Source organism: Charadrius vociferus, unplaced genomic scaffold (assembly GCF_000708025.1).
Source record: "Charadrius vociferus isolate BGI_N301 unplaced genomic scaffold, ASM70802v2 scaffold430, whole genome shotgun sequence".
Lineage (NCBI taxonomy): Eukaryota > Metazoa > Chordata > Aves > Charadriiformes > Charadriidae > Charadrius > Charadrius vociferus.
The window spans coordinates 342,369-362,917 of NW_009646541.1; the positions used below are offsets into that span (position 1 = coordinate 342,369).

The window sequence follows — 20,549 nt, forward strand, 5'->3', positions numbered from 1 at the left end:
ACTGTTAAACCAGCCCTGCCAAACCCACCACTAACCCACGTCCCTCAGCACCACGTCTGCCCCTCTGTTATCCACCTCCAGGGATGGCGACTCCACCACGTCCCTGGGCAGCCTGTGCCAGTGCTTGACAACCCTTTCGGGGAAGAAATTTTCCCTAATATCCACTCTAAACCACCCCTGGTGCAACTTGAGGCCGTTCCCTCTTGTCCCATCGCCTGTTCCTTTGGAGAAGAGCCCGACCCCCCCTTACTCCCCCCTCCTGTCAGGGAGCTGTAGAGAGCGAGAAGGTCTCCCCTCAGCTCCTCTTCTCCAGGCTGAACACCCCCAGGGCCCTCAGCCGCTCCTCACCAGACGTGTGCTCCAGACCCCTCACAGCTCCATTGCCCTTCTCTGGACACGCTCCACCTCCTCAACGTCTGTCTTGTCGTGAGGGGCCCAAAACTGAACACAGCACTCGAGGTGGGGCCTCACCAGTGCCGAGTACAGTGGGACCATCACCTCCCCAGTCCTGCTGGCCACACTATTCCTGATGCAGGCCAGGATGCTGTTGGCCTTCTTGGCCAGTATTTCTCAAATATTCAAATAAAATGTGTGCTCCATTGACCTCTGCAGATCTAGTTACACCTCACAAAATAAGGTTGCTGGTTTCTGAAGCATTCTGTGACCTTTTGTATGAAGAAAGGTCTTGCAGACGGCTAGGAGTGATGTCTGCACGACTGTGGTGACTCTCTAGGTGGGAACATTCAAGCAGTGGCTAAACCGCGTCCCCTCGTTATTTCTGGGCCATGCGTGTGAGTATGAAAGGACAAGACCACGCGCTTGTGGAGTGCTGCAAGGAGACCCCCTGTGCAGAGCACCGTGGCTGGAGGAACCGCAGGCTCTGCCACTGCCGATCTAACGAGGTGGTGATTGCTCTGCCTCTGCCATTTGCGCGAAGATCATCTGAGTGTGCTTAATTGTAGCTCAGCTGCAGCACGGCAGCACGCAGAGCTGTTGAAAGGGAGAAGTTGTTAGCAATACGCACGGTGTACATTTAAAGCAGAGCTGCTCACTGGGCTTGGCAGAGGCTGCCTGGGGCCTGCGGTGAGCGCAGAACCACCCGTGCAGGTGTATGTCATTCCCGTGGGTGTTTACAGCAATGCAAAAAACATGATTAGTCTTCAGTTCTTTCAACACACATGAAACCAAACATATCCAAACTTGAAAGTGTCAGTTAATTTTTTTTACTTATTCCTACCAAAAAGCACAGTGTATATCATAGAATCATAGAATGGTTTGGGTTGGAAAGGCCCTTGAAGACCATCCAGTGCCACCCCCTGCCCTGGGCAGGGCCACCTCCCCCCAGCCCAGGTTGCTCCAAGCCCCGTCCAACCTGGCCTTGAACACCTCCAGGGATGGGGCAGCCACAGCTTCTCGGGGCAACCTGCCCCAGGGGCTCACCACCCGCACAGGAGAGAATTTCTTCCTAATATCTCATCTAAACCTCCCCTCTTGCAGTTTGAAGCCATTATCCTTCGTTCCATCTCTACATGCCCTTGTAAAAAGTCCCTGTCCAGCCTTCTTGTAGACCCCCTTCACATACTGGAAGGCCGCAATAAGGTCTCCCCGGAGCCTTCTCTTCTCCAGGCTGAACCCCCCCAACTCTCCCAGCCTCTCCTCCCAGCAGAGATGCTCCAGCCCTTGGATCATCTTCGTGGCCCTCCTCTGGCCCCACTCCAACAGGTCCATGTCTTCGTGTTGAGGGCTCCAGAGCTGGACACAATATTCCATGTGAGGTCTCACAGAGAGGAGTAGAGGGTCAGAATCCCCTCCCTCGCCCTGCTGTATACATCTGCATACGTACATACGTGTTCCTAGTGCGTGCTCAGGAAAGCGTATCTACGGAACTCTGTATGACTGACTCTATGGCCTAAAAAGCACATGGCATCCCAGGCCAGTTCTACAGGATGTTTTTGCTTTGCTGTTTTTGTACGTTTATGAAGACAGTAGCTGAGACTATCACAGCTCTATAGAGAAATGGCATTTATCTTCACAGTGCGGCATGACCTTATTGTTCACAAGTGGTGTTTCCTCTCCAGATAACGAGCACCTTTTTATTTAGGCCCATTCGTTGTATCTGATTTCTACAGCCCATCAACTCTTTGCACATTACTGTAATTATTCCGGATATTAGTTTCTGTTGCGTTCCACTTGCTCTTCGGATAAAGCTCTTGTTTCTGAACAGCAGAAGGGATTGAGAGAGGGAAAAGGTCACACTCGAGTCTTCATGAACATCTGGGAGCTGCTGCATGGCACAAATATGGCCATTTCTACAGCAAATGTACATTTTATATATCCCTCCTATATGGCCTCCTCCACAAAGAGTGAGTCACGAGCCATTTCGGCGTGTGTCAGCCTAGGATGGAGAAGCAAGCTGGTGTTGCCCTGAGGTCAGCCATATTTAGGCAGAGGTGGCTCCTGGTAGCTGTTTATCTGCTTGGTTAGGAAAAAAGAAAATTTAAGCATGAACAGAAGGTTAAAAAAAAATATTAAAAAGTGCTCACAGTTCTTACTTGCAAATCTTTACAGAAGGGAGCTATCTGTCGTGCTCCATGTTGCCTTACCCCGGCTCTGTCACTGGGTTTAATTTTGCCCGCAGTGTGAGCCGTGTGTGTGCTCACCATGTCCCTTGTGGTGCCCGTCCACCGGCGAGCCTGCACGCGCCTCCGAGATAGACCTCCCGGCACCACAGCGTCCGTCCCACGCTGTGCGGTGGAGGAGCAGTTCTTTACCTCTCGTACCTTTGTGGCGGGAGCTAACAACTCAGATTATCTTGGCATATGTTCCCACTTCTTTCCTTTCCATGCCAAATGGAACATCTTTTATGTTTCTACAGCGTGGCTTTGCTCGACAGGTATTCAGGTGCCAGAAAACTCAAAGGTTTCTAATGGGACCGTCAAGCTGTTTCACCTTTTGCCTTGTCAGTCTGCGTTTGCCAGAGCGAGAAGCGATTGTGAGTTCCTGCATTGCTTTCCTGAAATGAGTTGCTGTTTGCTTCACTCCGAGAAGATAAACACTCGCATCTCAGAAATATCATCCCGTCTGGCGTCTTTGTTGGCAGCCTCAGCGGAAGGGCTGAGGAACGAATGGACTGTGCCGAAGAGAAAATTGTGGCGCTCTCTCTGGAGTTTGTCCTTTCAGTCCAAAATTGAGAAGCGCTGATGGGGCGATGTAAGGAAACACGCGCTTCTGTTCCTTCTGCTCTGTCTGTTTTATGGATAAACAAAGGACTTCAGCCCCAGATTGATTCATCCAGCACTTCGCCTCCACAGTAACTCTCCTGCAAGTTTTACAATGAAAATTAAACGCAGAATACATATCACACCTGTGCTGCGCAAGGAGGGTTTGTTTACTTCTTCTGTTCCTGTCGCTGCCGTTGGGGTTATTTTTGGCCCTTGCATACCCTTTCCAAACTTTTTTTTAAGTAAGGGAAGATATTAACTGATGGAGTTTGAAAATTGAGATTACAGCCCGTTTTGATAGCCTTCTCCTCCTCCCTAGAGGAGGAAATAATTTAACTTTGGGAAAGCTGTAAATCTGTGCAGAGCTGGGATGGGATAAGCCTCCATCCCCCCAGAGGAGCAGGTTCTGAGGAGGTCCTGGGCTGCTCGCTGGCAAACTCCACGGGCTCGGGACAAGACCTGCCATGGAGTTGCAAGGAACTACTTTGCAGGAGTAGTGAAGGACCTTAAAGTTAGTCAGACCCCTTGGAAAGAGAAACCAGAAGGTTTTCTGCTCCTTGGGTTCTGTGAGAGCCTCCTTCAGGCATGAAAGAAGGAGCATAGGATTCAGAGGAGTAATTAAAAAGGATAATTAAGTTGGCTGCTTTGATGAAAGCTGGAAAGCTGGAGACCGGGGCTGTTGTGGGCAGCCAGACTAGCTGTGGGAGAGAGGAGGAGAGTGAGCAGACACATTGGAACAAGAGCTGTGCAATAAAAACTCCAGTTACTTTGAGAAATGGTTATAAAATGGAGTTTATTAGAAAATTTTCTGCAAATGCTTTCCAGAAACTAAATCCTCTCTGGCAATGACTCAGATTCCCCCAGCTCTGTTGTTCATTGACACGAGTATTTTCCCTTCTCTTATCATGTGGATGGCTGCTTAACTTTCAGAGTTTTGAGCCCACTCCTATTTTGGATGACTCTTACCACACGACGGCTGCACGAACACTTCCAGTGCTTTACTTTAATGACTGCACTTAATCGTATGTTGAATCCAATATGTAGAAAAGACTGGAAATTGATCCCAGATGGCCCACAAGAGCTTGAGTTTTCAGACACGACTTTTATGGTAACATTAAAGCCTTCTTCGAGTTGTGGGGACGTGGGGCTCTTCAGGGCCTCCTCAGTCTGAAGTCACAAGCACGATTTCCCTGTGTACTCGTGGTTGAAATAGCGGCTTCGCTTTGCCTGCAGAAAGCAGTTCCCTCGGAACGTCGAGCCTGAGCGCTGTGTGTGAACGGACTGTCCCGCAGGCGGCAGCGCGGTTGGGTGTCGTGTTTGGCATGTGGCAGATGCTGCCTCTGTCACCTCTTGTCTCTCTGTCCCGGCTCACCTCGAGCATGGCACGGTTACTGACTGGTGCTCTGACATAGCTGTGTGCCTTCTCCCGCCCCCCGTCCTTCAGTCCTCTGGAAAACTAGAGGCAAAACTGTATTTTTGTACTTTGCACATTTGAAAGTCTTCATGTCTCTCTATCCCTCCTTCCCCTACCCCATCATTTATATTTTTACCATGTTTCTTCTACCTTGTTAGCCACCTCCTTCCCGACAAACTAGTAAGCAATAACAAGAGAAAACAAACAAAAAATCTTGCTGTTCCCTTCAAGCGCTTGCTTTGCGTTTGTTGCCTATTTATAGATTATTCATTTAGGCTACGGTGGCAGTCAATTAGAAATGTGGTGAATCCTCCTTTCAAGAGTGTGCCAAGAGGGGATCTTTTTAGTTTGTTTGCTTCTTTGTGATTTTTGCTGGAGCCTCTACAGTGTGCTTAAATTCCATCGGGATTTGTTTATTTTGAATACATTCTCAAATAAAAATAGAAGAGTTTTGCTCCTCTTCAAGGAAGTTAGAGGAGCATGACCATGGTGCACAGGGGTGTTTGATTTTATTTGAGGGTGGTAAAAATGTATTTTCCACAATTTTTTGCTTCCGCTTGTCATCTTGGAGGGTTTTTTGCTTTTTCAACTTAAGGACTGTCTTTGGATAGAGGTACTGTCAACCCCTCTTTTTCCCCCCCTGCAACTTAAGGCAAATTCTGGCTCTAAATCCTATTCTGTTTGGAGTAGAAAAGTGGTATTTAATTGTAAATTGCAACTGCCTCTGTGGCATTGCAAAGGACACGTGGTCTTTGTGCTTTGGCTTCTCCTTTTGTCGAGCAGCGTCGGTGCTAATCATCTTCAGTGCGTCGTGGGGCGCGGGAGAGGCGCAGGAACTTTATTGTGGCGTATCCCAGACAGTGGGGCAGGAGTTTGGGGAGAGACACAAGTGCCTCACAGGTGAGATGTTGCATGAGACCTACATTAATACACTCGGCTGGACTTTTTGCTGGCTCCGTGGGACATGCTGAGATGTGGAGCGCTGCCAGGGCTTTTGAAGCAAAGCTTGACTGCACGGAGGCTGGAAACCACTGATTTACTCAATACCTGGAAATGTAAGTGCTAGCGTTCTCCTTCAAGGGTAGGTTGTGGGTAGGTATGTGTTGGGAAAAGATACTTTGCAATTTTTTTTTAATGCCGTGTATTATTGGTAAGGACTAAAGTTGTTTTGGCTTTTCCAAAACAGATTTAGAAAGCAAATACTGTTTTAAACTGGGTCTCTGCAGAGCCTCTGTAAAATGGTTTTAGCAGCCAGTAACTGTACTAGTTTGGGGTTGTTGTTTCCCTTTTTTTGTTCCTCCTTACTGCTCTTGGAGTAGTAGTGCTTCTCGTCCCGTGGTAGCCTGGCAGGACAAGCAGGACCAGGCAGAGCCATGACGGGGGCTGACCCAGAGAACAGGTATGACATTCCTCGGCCTCAAGTGTGAATATATCCTCTGCGTCAAAGAGGAGAGTCTCTCTGTGAAACTTGCCTTGTTCACAGTGCTGTGCAGATAATACAAGAAAATGAAGGTACGGGGTGAAGGAGGACAGTTACCCTGTTTGTATTTTCATCTCACCTCCCGCGGTAGGACTTGATTCTTTGCTCTGGGCCCTCCTACGTCAGTGGCGTTTAGAGCAGCCGTCGGGGCAGAGCGGCTGCGCTGAGCACACTGTGACATTTGGAAATCCCTGTCTGGAAGGGGAATTGAGCAATGGGCTTCTGCTAATTATAATAGCTATGTTTAAAATGTAATGTTTGCTTTCTTGAGCAAAATCCGACTACACACCCAGACTAGAGCCTGGAATTACTCCGGCAGCACAGGAGACGGGTCCTCAGCAAACGCGTTCCCAGGGCGGAAGCAAGGGCAATACAGGCATTGCTTTGGCAGAGCAAACATTGCACAATCTTGTCCGGGAGGTGAACGTTGTTACCTAGCAACTTCCAAGAGTGTTTGAAATTTGTTGGAAACCCTCTGAGGCTTAGGCACTTTACCCACTGTTCTGCTGGATGCCAAAAAGACGCTGGCTATAATTTCGCAAGCCAAGAGTGGTGATGGCTTAAACCCCTCCTCGACCTTTAGTTGAGCTAGGGCAACCTGTGCAGTTGTACAGAGAACCAGGACAAGAAACCAAACTAGGTTAAAATTAACACAGAAGAAAAAGTTTGATTTAAACATGGATCTTCTCTTCCCCGATGGCGTTTGCCGGCTGACTCACAACGGTTGCGCTGGGAAGCGTGCCGACCCCCCTGAGGGCTCCTGTTGGGAGTGTGGTTTGGGGACAGCAGTGAGATCTAGTTAGGGACAGGGCTCACAGCACACACATCTCATTAAAGACATCTTCTCTGAACCATCACCACGCATCACCTGCTGCCAAACAGCCTTGGGCAGCTGAGAGGAAGGTACTGCCATGGAGCACACGGGGTGCTGAGGTCAGCATGAGTTGTTCAGTAGCCTTCTTTTAATAGTTAGAAAGGTTAATCAAAGCAACTGTGATATTAGGAGACTTGTATAAAAAGAAAACTGCGGCTGTGATGCTGCTTAGCTTCCAATATTCTTTGTCTCATCCAGCTACAGATCTTCTGGCTGGGATCTAATCCATGCACAAAACCCTCTTCTCCACCATCGCTTCCACTGGGGCAGAGGCTTTCCATCCATCCATCCATCCATCCATCCATCCATCCATCCATCCATCCATCCATCTTGTTTTTGTCTGAATTCCTATTCAGATTCTAACTCCCCTGAAAAGTTTCTTTTAACTCACAACCAAGTATTAGTGATTCTCTCCAAAGATACTGGCCATCCCCTCGTGTCTTCAGAAGCATCGCCGCCCTTAGGCTATGGGGGTGTAGAGACCTCTCCTTCCTGCAAGCAAGAATATTTTCCAGGTATTCAGCTGTCAGCCTACTGAAAAGAAAATGTTGCTTTATGGTTGGTAGACTGACGATGGCTCTTTATACCCTTAAATTAAAAGTGACACACTCACATAAATCATTATAACAGTAGTGTATGCAAACACAGTGCCTGGATCCAGAGTAGTTAGGAGATGACAGTGAATTGGGGTGAATACCCTTATTCTTGACTTTGAGAAGTGCGGTGACAATGAATCATTCTTCGTGATGAGATGCAGCAGTGCTGACTCATCGGGCTGAAATTAGAAGGGCTTTTTTAGGTAGAGAAGTAATTCCACCATTTTTTTTCTGATGAATGGATAAGAGTGAACATTTTTGTTGGCTGATTTACAGACTTCATCAGCTGAACATCGTTTCGTTCCCTCTAGCTATCAAACCTAGTTGGAGGCAACTGGCAGGGGGAGAACCTTGATCCAGGGAGGTGGTACTGGAAAAGGTGTGCAGGAAGGAGTGGCAGAAAAGTTCACATTTTGGTAGGGTTGCTGGGTGTCATATCGCCACCGCTTTCAGTGTTTGAGATTCCCTTTTTCTGGGTTTGGTGAGTGCTAATGTTTGTTTTCATCAAGACAGGGATTTTGGAACCTGAACTCATTCTGCTGATAATCTAAAGGAGACCTAAAAAAAAGATTAAACATTTTTTTGCCAGAAAATTAATCAAATGCACAAACATTTGCTCCCCTTCTTCCTCAACCAACTCTGTTACTACATCTGTGAGCAAGGGATTCCATTCCCATTAGCTATTGTGTCTTCTGCTTGTAGCCTCTGGCACTGCTTCCCAGTTCAAGAAGGGTTAATACAGTCTGAAGAAAACATTGTGCTTTCCAGATCCCAGAATCACTTATAATACCAGATTTCAGATCACTTAAATAGCGATGAATAACCAGATTCCCAGAGACCCTACCTTCGTTTCAGCATCTGGTACTGGTACCCCTTCATTTCGGCTTTAGAGATTTGATCACAGCACGGTAAAATTAATTCTCTTTAGTGTCTTCCAAATGATTTGTATTCCTTTCCCTTTTTGCTATTTCCCTGTGGAATGAGCTGATACTCCTAAGGTTTTTTAGCTGCACTAATATATTAATAATCTGTTTTACTCCTGGTGAGAGATTTGTGGTCATCCCTCACTAGACAGATTTTATGCCAGGTTATCTTTCTGCGGTTGGGTTAAAATTTTGCTGGGGGAGCAGCAAAAGAGAAGGGACTCCCTGCTACGACTGCACGCTCAGCTGCTTTTCCGAGGTAGGAATATTTCTGAGCCCTCAAAAGAGAATATTAGTGGCAGAGGCTTTTCTGATGGGTGTTCCAGGGATGGGGAATGACTCCTTTGGAGAGTCCATCAGCATCCGGCGGTCAGTCGTGTGTGTCCGGGAGATGCTGTACTGCCCGACTGCATAATGCTGGAAGCAGTGGGCTTGGCAGGGTTTCATCAGTCAGGCTGCCCTTTGCTGTTGAGGAAGCAGCTGCAAACTCACATTTTTTTTTTTCTTTGGCAATGTATTCTCTCCCCAGGGGCTGCAGCACCATTTGATTAGGATGGAGGGAAGGAGACCTGTCGCAAAAGTGTATTATTCCCAGTAGAGACGTGCTAATCTTTTGGTCTCTGTGCTCTGTCCTAGCAAGGTGTTGAACGAAAGCATCAAGGAAAAACAGGAGGAGAGAGGAGTGGCTCAGCTGTTGCCCCTCAACCTCGGCTGCAGCTCCGACAGTAAAACAACAAGAGCTTACTCTTGTTTTGAGATGTTTTTGCAAATCTGATGCTTTTTTTGTCACATGAGAAACCTGGTAACACCCGAGGCCCTTACTTTCCCACCTACCCGCACCTACCTGCTTTCTCTGTCAGTGTTTCAGCATGGCATCGGGCTCTCCGTTCTCCAGGGACTCATCCTTTCCTGAATAAAACGCTCTGCATTTTTCCATCTCCCAATTTGCTTTGGTACCGCGTTCCTTACCCGCCAGCATCTGCCTGGGAGATTATGCGAACAGTGTTGATGGAATAGATTTTGAGAAGTTCAGAATCTTTCTCCAAGTTTTACACTTTATTGCAGTTGTGAAGGTCACCTTTGCTTTGAGGATCAGGGAGATTAGGTTACCGCCACCTCTCAACGTGGAGGTGCTCGAGTTCTGCACTTATTATGGTGTTTAATCCTTTTACTGCCCGAGCGGCGTGGCCCATCCGGCGCGTTTTGTGTCAATAGTGGCACCTTGTGCTCAGAAATTACCTTCGGTCAAAGATTTTTGGATGGTTTTACAGAGCGGGTATTATCTTTACGTTAAAGACAGAGGGAAAAAAGGAGTTTCCGAGTTCAGTACTTTGCCCCGGGTCTCTCAGGAGTCGTTAGGCAGAGTGGGAGCAGAAGCCAGGTCTGCTGCAGAACAGGCAGCTTATTTTAAGCTAGGTCAAGTGAATTGCCAGCAATAAGGATGTGGGCAATTTCTGCTTGAAATCGTATCTTCCTTGCATCAGTTGTTCCACAGTGGCTTTGTTTACCCCCCTTTCTCATAGCATAAGCAGCGAGAATTTGGGGTGATTTCATTATAATAAGCATACTGCTGAGAATTCTTGGTGTTATTAAGTGACTGTGTCTCTTAAAAGAGAAGAAGAGAGATTGGTCCGTCCTTGAGACTTAAAAGCAAGAGAAAGGTTTTGGTTATTATCTCCTTGTCCAGTAAATCTTGATAGCGTGTTGACAGGATCTCCTATCTTGCAGATGTTTTCCCTGTATCTTCAGTAATTATAACTCTGACTTCAGCAATTTTTCAATTTGCAGTATCATTTTTCTGTTTAGCACCCAAGAACCTTTGCTTTTATTCAGCCTTCATTTTGGTAACCAGCTGCTTTTTGTCTCTCACTTGGGGGCGGCATTCCCCTGCTGCACATCACATCCAGGAGAAAACTGGTTCTCAAAGCAGCAGCAGCTTTTGCTTTTTGGATAAAAAACACCCTTCGCTCCTCTGCCCAGAGCAGTAGCCTTCCATCCCTGGGTGCTGCGGTGTGCCGTGGTGCCCGGGAGCGTGCGGCCCTGGAGATGCGGGGACACCTTGCTTACAGGCATTCTGGTTTCCCGTCTTTTGTGTCCTTGCTTGGGGTAAAATGAAGAAGGACTAAATTACATGGAAAACCATGTAAGCTGTGGCCTGAGACACGTGCTCTTCATTGAGCTGTAAGTCTATCCACATAGTATAAATTATGTCCGTAGGGAATGGTCTCCACTTTGCCTATTGCAGCTTTTCTGCGAGTCAGAGTCAGCGTCGCTTCCCTCTGTAGAAATTTCTGAAACTCATTCAAGAGCTGTTGAGGAATTTTTCCCTTCACCTTTGCATCAGAGCGAGCCCCCTGCCACCTCCAATCCAGCTCCTGTAAGATTACATGGTGGTTTTGATGCTTTTGAGACAACACCAGAGTTTATTTGTAGCTGTTACTTCCCACTTTTTAAAGGAGATGCATTTGATTTTATAACCGGGAGAACTTTCTTGAGAACAGCAAAATTGAATCTGTAAAGCAGCAAGGAAATTATTTACCAATGTCTGATACTCAACTGTCCTCCTGATTGTGATCTCAACTGATGCGCTTTTGTGAAAGATCAGGAATTTCATCTACAAAGCATGAAAATATTTTAAATTAGAAATGACCATTTAACCCAGTGTGATTTTGTAGTGCACTTCAGAGATGTGAAAACTCTACTGTACTGCTACCAATCTGCAGTAATGGGGTGCTAATGGATTGAAGGCGGAAGGTATTGGCTGGCATAGTATAAATGGATATATAACTTTAAAGGATAAACAGGCAAATGCATGCATTAACTGGTGGAAGTTGAATCCCATGGGTGAGATTTCAGATTGAGCACTAATGAAAATTTCATTTTAGCTCTCACAATATTTTAATATGCAGGATCACAGTATGCAAATAAACTGAAGTCTGACTGCAAGTGGCTGAGTTGCTTCTGCCTCCGTCTCCGCCAGCCCCACAAGTAAGCTGTCTGTGGCGTTTGTGAAATCAAAGTTTTCCTCCTGTTTTAACTACAAGCCAGAATCTTATGAAAATACCTTTGTGAGAGAATTAGGGATTGCAACCTTCATTTCCAAGTATTCTCATGATATTTCTCTGTTGCTCCATGTAACTCATCAGCGTGGTGCACAGAGCTATATGTTTTTAAATTTATGATGGAATTGTGTTACAATCAGTGCTTTCCTTCTCAGAATTGTCCTGGGAGTGCAGCCATGTTTTGGGTTTCCTTCTGTATTTCAGCTGCAGCTTTGATGCACCATATTTTCTGTGCATCTCCTGAATGTGATAGAAAGAGGCGATGTGCTTTTTTTTTTTTCCCCTTCTTCCCCAGCTTATGGCATCAGATAAGATATGCTGCCTTGGACTGTGTTATAGGTCACATCACGCTTTAGCCGCACATTAAGGCCATCTGTTTGAGCCGAGGAGCTTCATCTTATATCTTCTTTTGTCAGTGATTAGTTAAATAAGTTACTGGGAAATTACCCGGGGAATGGGGGGCAGCCAGCACCAGGAAACTGAAATGATTTGGCATGTTGGAACATATCAGATTGCGTATTTCTGTGACTGGAAGCCGATACAGCCTTGTAAATTTAAATTGTGTATTAACTTTCTCAAAGAGGAGAGGCAAAAATTTATCTTAGAAGTTAATTAATCTGAAATAGCTATTAATTAACATTATACCTAAATTTGCCAGTCATCACACTTGACTTGAATTTGCATACAACTGTTGCATCTAAAATACTGCTAAGGGTGTCCTGGGCTGCGGCGTGCTGTAAAAATGCCGTGTTTTGGAGCTGTGTTACAGCTCTGCCGGGCTGAACCTCCCCCTGTCCCCCCCGCCGGAGTGCTGCCCCTCCAACAAGGGACCTTCTGGGGACACGCAGGGGGGATTACAGATGGGAAAGCACAACCCTGGAAAAGGCAGCTATGTGTGTTCCCAGGTATTTCACCCTGATGAGGAAGGATAAAAATGCCTCTTTTTAATTTGAGGTAGTGAATGTGCTGCTTGTTTCTCTCCCTTGTAAAGTACCTACATTTTATTAATGCGACTGTTAAGATAATCATGTTTTTTGATGAAAGCATAAGACTAAAATGATGTTTCCAAATGAAGGTTGTTTTGATTTATTCCCAGTATGCAGCACGCATAATTTTGCTTCCCTAACTCTTTGAAGCAAGCTTTAATTTTATGGCTTTGGCTGGTGCTACTACTGTGCTGTGCCGTACCTATGAGCTATTTAATGTGCAACATCGAGGAGTAAATTAATGCAGGTCCACAAAGAGAGCGCTTCGATTTGCTAATTGCTTGTAGAGCGGAGGGTATTGTTGTGTAGAGAAAGACTGTTCATTAGAGATTGAGTAGCTAATTTTTTCCTACGAGCGAGTCTCACATTTGAGCTGCTTGCCTGGCAGTCGGGGCAGTCGGCTCACGTGCGGCCCCCGGAGAAGAGCGCGGGGCTGTTGATGCGATCGGCGTTAACACCTGCGTTGTAACCACCAGATCGCTTGAGTTTCCTTCGTTAAGCCCTCCCGGACTGGCCTCCTCCAGCACTGTCAGGGCAGGCGGATGTTTGGAAGGTATAGAAGCCGAATTATTGATGCAGGGAAGCAAGCTAAACAATTCAGAAATGTCTCCTTGGGAGCCGAATCGGCTCCTCTCCTTGGAAACCGTTCCCGCTCCTCTTTCAGCCCTGAGCTGCTGTATCCCGGCGAGGCCGGAGCACGGGTTATCTCTCCTTTCCTGCCACTTGCTTTGAGGGCGACAGGAGCATTGACAGTAGATTAGACTGTGTTGTCATGTAAGATGAATGTTCTGAATTGACAACCCCTTTTTTTTTTGGAGGCTTAAAGTAATTGACTGAATACTTGAGAAGATTTTTTTCCCTGATTTTCTTTTACCTGGTTGTGCTGCCTTCAGTGGGCAAATTGGACTTTACATGTATTTGTATATCTGATTCTTAATATCTGTTTGCTTATCAGATTTCTTAATGCTTGAGCTCAGTGATCCGTGGGAATTTAACATGTGTATTAAGTAATGACAATTTCCTTGGAGCTTTAAGTTAACTTTTATGCATGGTCTGAAAATTCAACACGCGAATCTATCCTACCAAGAGGTTCCCAAGATACCAAAGGTGAATGTGAGGAGTTGAAAAGCCCGTGAAACAAAGCTGAGCTACGTAAAGATGGGGCATAGGCAGGTGGGGAGGGACTCTTTAAAGATATACTCTTGGCCCCTCTGGTCTGCTCTGGGGAGACCCCCCTGCAGTGCTGCCTCCAGCTCGGGGGGTCCCACCAGCAGAAGGACACGGAGCTGTGGGAGCGGGGCCAGAGGAGGCCCCGGAGATGCTGGGAGGGCTGGAGCCCCTCTGCTGGGAGGACAGGCTGGGAGAGTTGGGGGGTTCAGCCTGGAGAAGAGAAGGCGAAAAAGGGGAGACCTCAGAGCCCCTTCCAGTGCCTAAAGGGGCTCCAGGAGAGCTGGGGAGGGACTTTTGACAAGGGCATGGGGTGATAGGATGAAGGGGAATGGCTTCAAACTGGAAGAGGGGAGATTTAGATGAGATATTAGGAAGAAATTCTTCCCTGTGCGGGTGGTGAGCCCCTGGGGCAGGTTGCCCCGAGAAGCTGTGGCTGCCCCATCCCTGGAGGTGTTCAAGGCCAGGTTGGACGGGGCTTGGAGCAACCTGGGCTGGTGGGAGGTGTCCCTGCCCAGGGCAGGGGGTGGCACTGGATGATCTTCAATGTCCCTTCCAACCCAAACCCTTCTGTGATTCTGTGACATTGCTTTACCCTGTGCAAAACCCTGAGGTGGGACTGGCAAACTGCTCCAGCATCTCCCATGGCTGCTGGCACAGGGGCCACAGGCCGGGGCACACCGTCTCCTTCCTGGCCCCCGAAATGGCTGAGGGTCATGCCCGTGCTTTTATTGGCTACAAGTGGCCAGAGATGACTGAACCGAGAAAACCAGCAGTTCATTCCTGAAAAGGTAAATTCCAAGAAACGACATAACAGTGCTTCTGTCAGGCCTTCCCCGGTGAAGGCCCGAGGTGGGGCTGGCGCGGGGGCTCAGCGCCGGCCCGGGGCCCTCTGCAGCTCTGTCCCTCCATGGCCGTGGTGGCTGCCAGCTCCTCCCCAGCACTCTGATTAAGTGAGACGTGGGGATAAGTTCAGGGCCTAATTTCTTCTTCATAATTAAAAATGCGTGCATCTGTCATGCTGCTGGTGATTAGGTTGTATTTTCTTGTGGCCTAGGAGGAATATGGCAGTGAATCACTTCGCAAGCAGCTGTCCTCTAACAGCTGAGCTAGGTTCAATATTTGATTTAAGCTAATAAAAAGTCTGGGGTAGGGCTAATGTTTACAAACTGGATGTGATAAAGGATTCAGATCATCTGTTTCACAGCCAGGAGACAGCAGGCGCAGGGGACCCCGGGGGGAGTTCGGGCTCTGCCCCATGCTGGGTTGGGAGTGGGCAGCCGGAGCGTCCCGGCTCGGGGCGGCCAGTGCATCCGACAGGATCAGCTGCACTGGAAAAGCCTCCTTGTTTCCAGCTGTAACGGCTCCGAAAGCATTAAATATGTCCCTTTTGCTCTTCTGCGAGAGTTCTAGTCAAACCATACGTTTAAAAATCTTTTAATCTTCATAAATCATTTCTTCCAGCAATCTAGTAAGTTTAGTTGCTGTTCTCTGAATTCCCGCTAGTTAACTACTCTTACCCTTTGAAATGTAACTGCCGAGAAATAAATGCAATGAAGAAAACCTGTTTTGTGATTTAATTCTTATCTGATTGCTTCTCCAAATCATATTGATCTGCCGTTATCACGCTGCTGTGTTGGACTTGCTGTCCAGGTTTGCCTCTAGGTCTCTGCTGGCATAGCGGCTTGAGAGGTTTGTATTTGGCTATTTTCCCCAAGACATATTATATATAAGGTAAATTATGGAATAATTCCTGCTTGTGTTTCTGATTTCTCCCATCCCTTTGTATTATTTCTCTGCTGTCTAAACATTTTTGCAGCTTCTTCCTAAAATAAAATATGTCAGGGTCTTTTCTATCCTTTCTTTCTGAATTTTATCAAGGTCTTGTACTTCAAAATGCTCTTATACCATCTAGTGAAACAAGTTCCTATGGTGCTGTTCTCTTGATATTGTAAAGGGAAATATTTCCACGGTGAAGGTGACCAAGGCTTGGCACAGGTTGCTCAGAGAGGTTTTGGAGGTTCTCAGAACCCAGCTGACCAAGAGCTCTGAGCAGGGGGTCAAACTGGCCTCTTCCAGTCTGAATCACTCCGTGGTTCTGTAGAAGCTGTAATAATAGGAGGCTGAACAGAGAAACGACCCTCAAATTCAGGAGTGGTAGCTACTGTAAGCAAATAAGTAATTCTTAATGGCTGTTCACATCTAGTTTAGAAGAGGGAAGAATTTCTCATCTAAACGTCATACACATCTTCACATAGATGAGGGCTATTAAATATACAGAAAAATTGGGCGTGTTGATCAAAAATACTCAGTTTTGGGGTGTTTTGCAAAGGCTATGCTAGCATATCTCATAAATAACATCTCTGAGGGGGATGTTTGCTATTTCTTCTCCATGTGACTCTCCTCTGGCTCCAGCCTGCTGGTGTGATTCTACCTGATTCAATAGTAGTGGGGGGAAAAAAGTCTTTCCCAGATCTCTGCAAATTTATAGTTTCCTGATGCTTCAGCGTCAAACTTGGTGATAATTTCATTTTTTCTTCTCACTTGCTTGTACACGCACTCCGCGTTTGGTGGGACTGGCATCTCCCGCAGTGTTTAATGAACGTGTTTCATTTCCCTGTGCCAGGTCCCAGGCTTGTATTAAAAAACCCTTTTCATCTTATTTGAGTGTCTGTTCCTTAAATAATGTCACATCATCCCAGGCCCTGCACAGCAAGATTCTGTAACTTTTTCAGTTTCCACTGAGCTCTGGGGCCTGGGAAGTCTTGAACTGTTTGGTTGGTTGTTTGCAAAATTGAACTTCTGCTGTGCTGAACCCTAAGATTGTAATTTTTTTGTTTGCTTGCATTTTGGTGCAGTTAGCCTTCAGAGCTTAATGTTTTCCTTTTCTTTGTAATAAACTGCTTGCTATTTGTCTCTGGTTTGGATGTTGTACTCAGAAGACCCATTTCATGTGTGGCGAGAGATTGTTAGAGGGGCTCTGGAGGGTTTTAATGAATATCTGCTTGAAATTACGTGAATTGGTTTGTAGGAAAGTTTGGTTTTTTTTTTTTCCCAGTTCTTGTCTTGTTTGTTTGCATTCTTTAAATTAGGTTCCCTGTCATCCGTTGTGACTATTTTTGGGGCTTTCTGCTCACCAAAGAAAAGCTGATTGCAGGCTAGCAAAGTGTTGTGAAATAAAAGATGTGGGAAGTAATAACACTCAAGTAGTGTACGTGGCTTCTCTTACCTCCAAAATACCCATTTCATTTAAAACTCTTTTTCATAAACAAAACCCTGTGAAAGCTCCTTTGAGTCAGATTCCCCTTTCTCCCCAAATTATACAGGGATAACAAGATACTTCCACTCTGGTTTGAGATTCTTTAAATTTCAAATTTCCTCTTAAAAAAGAAAAAAACCCATTGCATCGGGACCTTTTCTCACAGAAACTCAGTAGGGTGAAGTTCCAGAAGAGGATTTGCTCCGTATTCTACCGCAACAGTTTTGAAGGCTTCCAAAACCAACCCTGTACCCCAGAACTTCAACAGAACATTTTCCATGAAGTTTCCTTCACACACAAAGACACCTTTTGGGAGCTGTGGAGCGAGCCTCTTCCTTCTCTGAAGTTAGGCATGGCAGAATTGGGTGGGTGTTAAACCACTCTTTATGCACCTTCCAAAGACATGGAGAGGAGGTGTGGTTCTCTGACTGGACCACAGGACGGAAATTTGGGATAGCTAATCCAGTGGATTTCCTCTCTGCAAGAAACCTGTTTGTTCTTGTGTACGTAGGCTGCAGGCTCTTTGGGACAGCAGTGTCTCGTGGAATGGGACACTGATAGGACATAATGAGACCCAACGCTTATAATTCCTTTGCAAGGCTGTGAAAGTCATCTTGCCCTTGGTGGCTTTTTTGGTTGGGAGGGAAGAACGTAGCCTTATTAAACCTCAAAAAATACACCCTAGACTTCATTTTCTATTTTTTTTTTGTCTTGTAGGCTCAGCTGGCTCAAGTTCTGGAAGAAGTGGGAAATCATAAGCAAAGAGCAGAGATGGTAAGTGTTCATCTTCTGGGGTTTTTTAAATTGTTTCACAGTAACATATGCAAAGCTTCGTTCATTTAAACAATGGATCAGTGCCAAATATTCAAAAATGAATAGCAAACAAGCATTGTAAAAGTTTGTATTGCTACTGCTAGTCTTGGCACTCTCTGTCTCCGTACTCACCTGGAACAAGCGTTGGATGAGATCTGCTGGTCTCTCTTCTTTTTTTTTTGTGTGGCAATTTGCTTTCTCTTTGTTAGCAGTTCTAGATCAGAAGCAAGCATTTAATTTCATACTGAATTAACTCCTTTCTTTGGGGGCCTTTGATTCAGTCTCAAGTGTGCAAAGGACAAGCAGATGAGATGCGACAGAATTACCACAAACTAGTTTTTTATTATATCTGTTAATTTTCTGCTGCGTTTGTCTATTTTATTGGCAGTTCCCTCAAGGACCAAAAATAATAGAGGCCACAAAACCAGGCAGTAGGGAGGTTTATGTGCAGTTTCATGACTCTTGTATACGATTCTTCATACCCGGGAATAAAAGAGGTGTCAGCACTAAGCTGTTTCGTGAACCAATGTTTTTGCTAATGGGTGAGTTGGGGGAAACTTTTTCTAGTCACAAGAAAAAACCTGAGCAGTATCCAAAACACTCATTCTGGAGATGTGTTTTACACTGGATTAATTTTATTACTAATGAGAAGATGGGCACTCATCACTGGTTGGTAAGTAGGTGCTAAACAGACCTCTGCTCTAACACCCAAGTCACGAACTGCAGTGCCAACACTCGTCGTCTTAGACTTCTGCTCAACTCTGCCGGGGCGCTGAAGGGCAGCGCTGGTGTGCCCCCGCTGTACTATTAATAGGTTGCCATACATCTGCTAGTTTCTGGTTTTTTTTTAATTTGTGCTCCTTGCTGTTTCAGCATCAGATTTTCTGTAATGAGAGTGTTAATTGATTCCAATTCTGGGGTGGTCTTAACATTGTGGGCAAACATTTCTGTATGCTCAGCCGCTTTCTCTGGTGACACAGGCCAGAACTGATATTTCCAAAGAAAACGGAATTAATCCTATTCACCATCTGATCTTATTACATGCTGCCTTGTTATAGTTTTAAATTCTATACAATCAATTTTGCATTGTGCTCGGTGGACGTGTCAGAGGATAAATTTGCTGTTATGTTTTAAATGTTCTGATGTGTGGATTTTTTAAGCATTTCAAAGTTTTTCTTGGCTCGTTAAGCCTGGGGTTTGAGTTATTTGTTTGCCTTCAAAAGTCTGTTGTACTAAAACAGGCTAGGAAAGAGCTGGAGAAACTGGAACTTCCAGCGTTAAAGCATTAATTGGCATTGTGCATCATCCATCAGCAGAGGATAAAGCAGCAGTTGGTGTTCAGTGCCTATTCCCAAGGGTTACTCGGTGGAAAACTGCAGGTCTTGTGATCTTCCAGTAAAGCTTACATCAATCTCACATGAGCAGGCTGTATTCTGTCGTGTGTTAGATGACGGGTTGCAGATTGTGAAGTGTGGGTTTTATTCAGCATTCTGAATTTTGTTCAGTAAATACAAGAAAACTGCTTCAGAGGAAGAGAGATTGTTTTTCCTCTTTTTCCTTTCTGAGGAGAAACGTGACAGTACTGTTCCTGCTTTTCACCGGTGGTAGACGGTCCCCAGGTGAAATATCCCCGGTAGGGAACGATGCGTCACTTCTTGTCTTCTACAATGCTAGGGGTGGCAGCGGTCTGTCCCCTTTGGATGGGGCTCTTCCATTAGCTGCCTGCCCGAGGGCTGCAGCACTTGTACCATCAGCCCCGCTCTCCTCCCTGCCATCCACAACAAAATCTAATTTATGTGTTTTTTTCCCCCCTTCTCCAGATCAGTGTCTCACCTGGATGGCCTTATTTTCAGACTCCTTTAAAACTGACACTTCAGCAATTGTTTGCTGATTTGGATTCCTGGCATCTCACCTACCTTTTCATCCCTCTCCCCTTTTTTCACCCGTGATCCACTGCTTGTTAGTTTGCTGTGAAGCCTCCGCGGCTGGGGGGACGCGGAAGGGCTCGTCCTGCTCTGGGTGCTGACAGATGTGGATATTGCTTTTCATCAGCCATTCTGCAAACCGGCTTATGGCCCTAAGCGAAATGGAATAAAGACCTGTCAGGTGCTATCATACAGTCTGATGGGTCTTCTGGGATAAACCTCTGCAGAGGTGACATCTCTGCCGCCACCCTGAAGAGTGCTAATGGCTTCGCCACCCTCCCCAGAGCACTGGGAATGAAGCGCCGTGCTCTGGGGCTGGTGAACCAGCTGATTGGATCTCACTGATGAGTTTGATGGGGTTTCTTACATGCGGTGGGGAGCATCTTAGATGCCCTGGTAAATAACTCATTCTTTACATAGCAATATTTAGAAGTAAAATACTTGTGGGATAAATCTGATAGGATCGTGGCCTCAATAAGGCAGGATCTGCCTGCTCTGTGTCCTTGGGAGGGGAGGGCCCTGGTTCGGGGGAATTGTGTCCATGGGAAAAAACGCAATGAAGGATGGTGTTTGCTAGAGGGGACGCTGTGCTGGGCCAGGGCACAGGGTCTTGCTGGAGGAAAGTGGGAGAATACATGAAAGCTGCCGCTGAGTGCTCCAGCACGTGATTTCAGTGCTTGTCAGCTGAAGTGAGTTTACTACTGGAAGAACAAAAAAAAAAAAAAGAAAAGAAATTTAAACATCTTCAGCTAATTGCAGTTGACAAGACAAAGGCAATTTGACTTTCCAGTATTAATTAGCAAACCCATACTAATTAGCTTGTATAAGC

General features: G+C 46.1%; 1 protein-coding gene across 1 annotated transcript in view; it reads left to right on the plus strand.

The window, feature by feature from the left end:
- The window catches only part of MAD1L1 (MAD1 mitotic arrest deficient-like 1 (yeast)), a 385,928-nt gene that overhangs the window by 172,644 nt on the left and 192,735 nt on the right, over positions 1-20,549 (plus strand). The window contains exon 12 of the mRNA XM_009885704.1: positions 17,700-17,756. Coding sequence (XP_009884006.1) covers positions 17,700-17,756 — 57 coding nt within the window. The remainder of the gene's footprint in view (positions 1-17,699; positions 17,757-20,549) is intronic.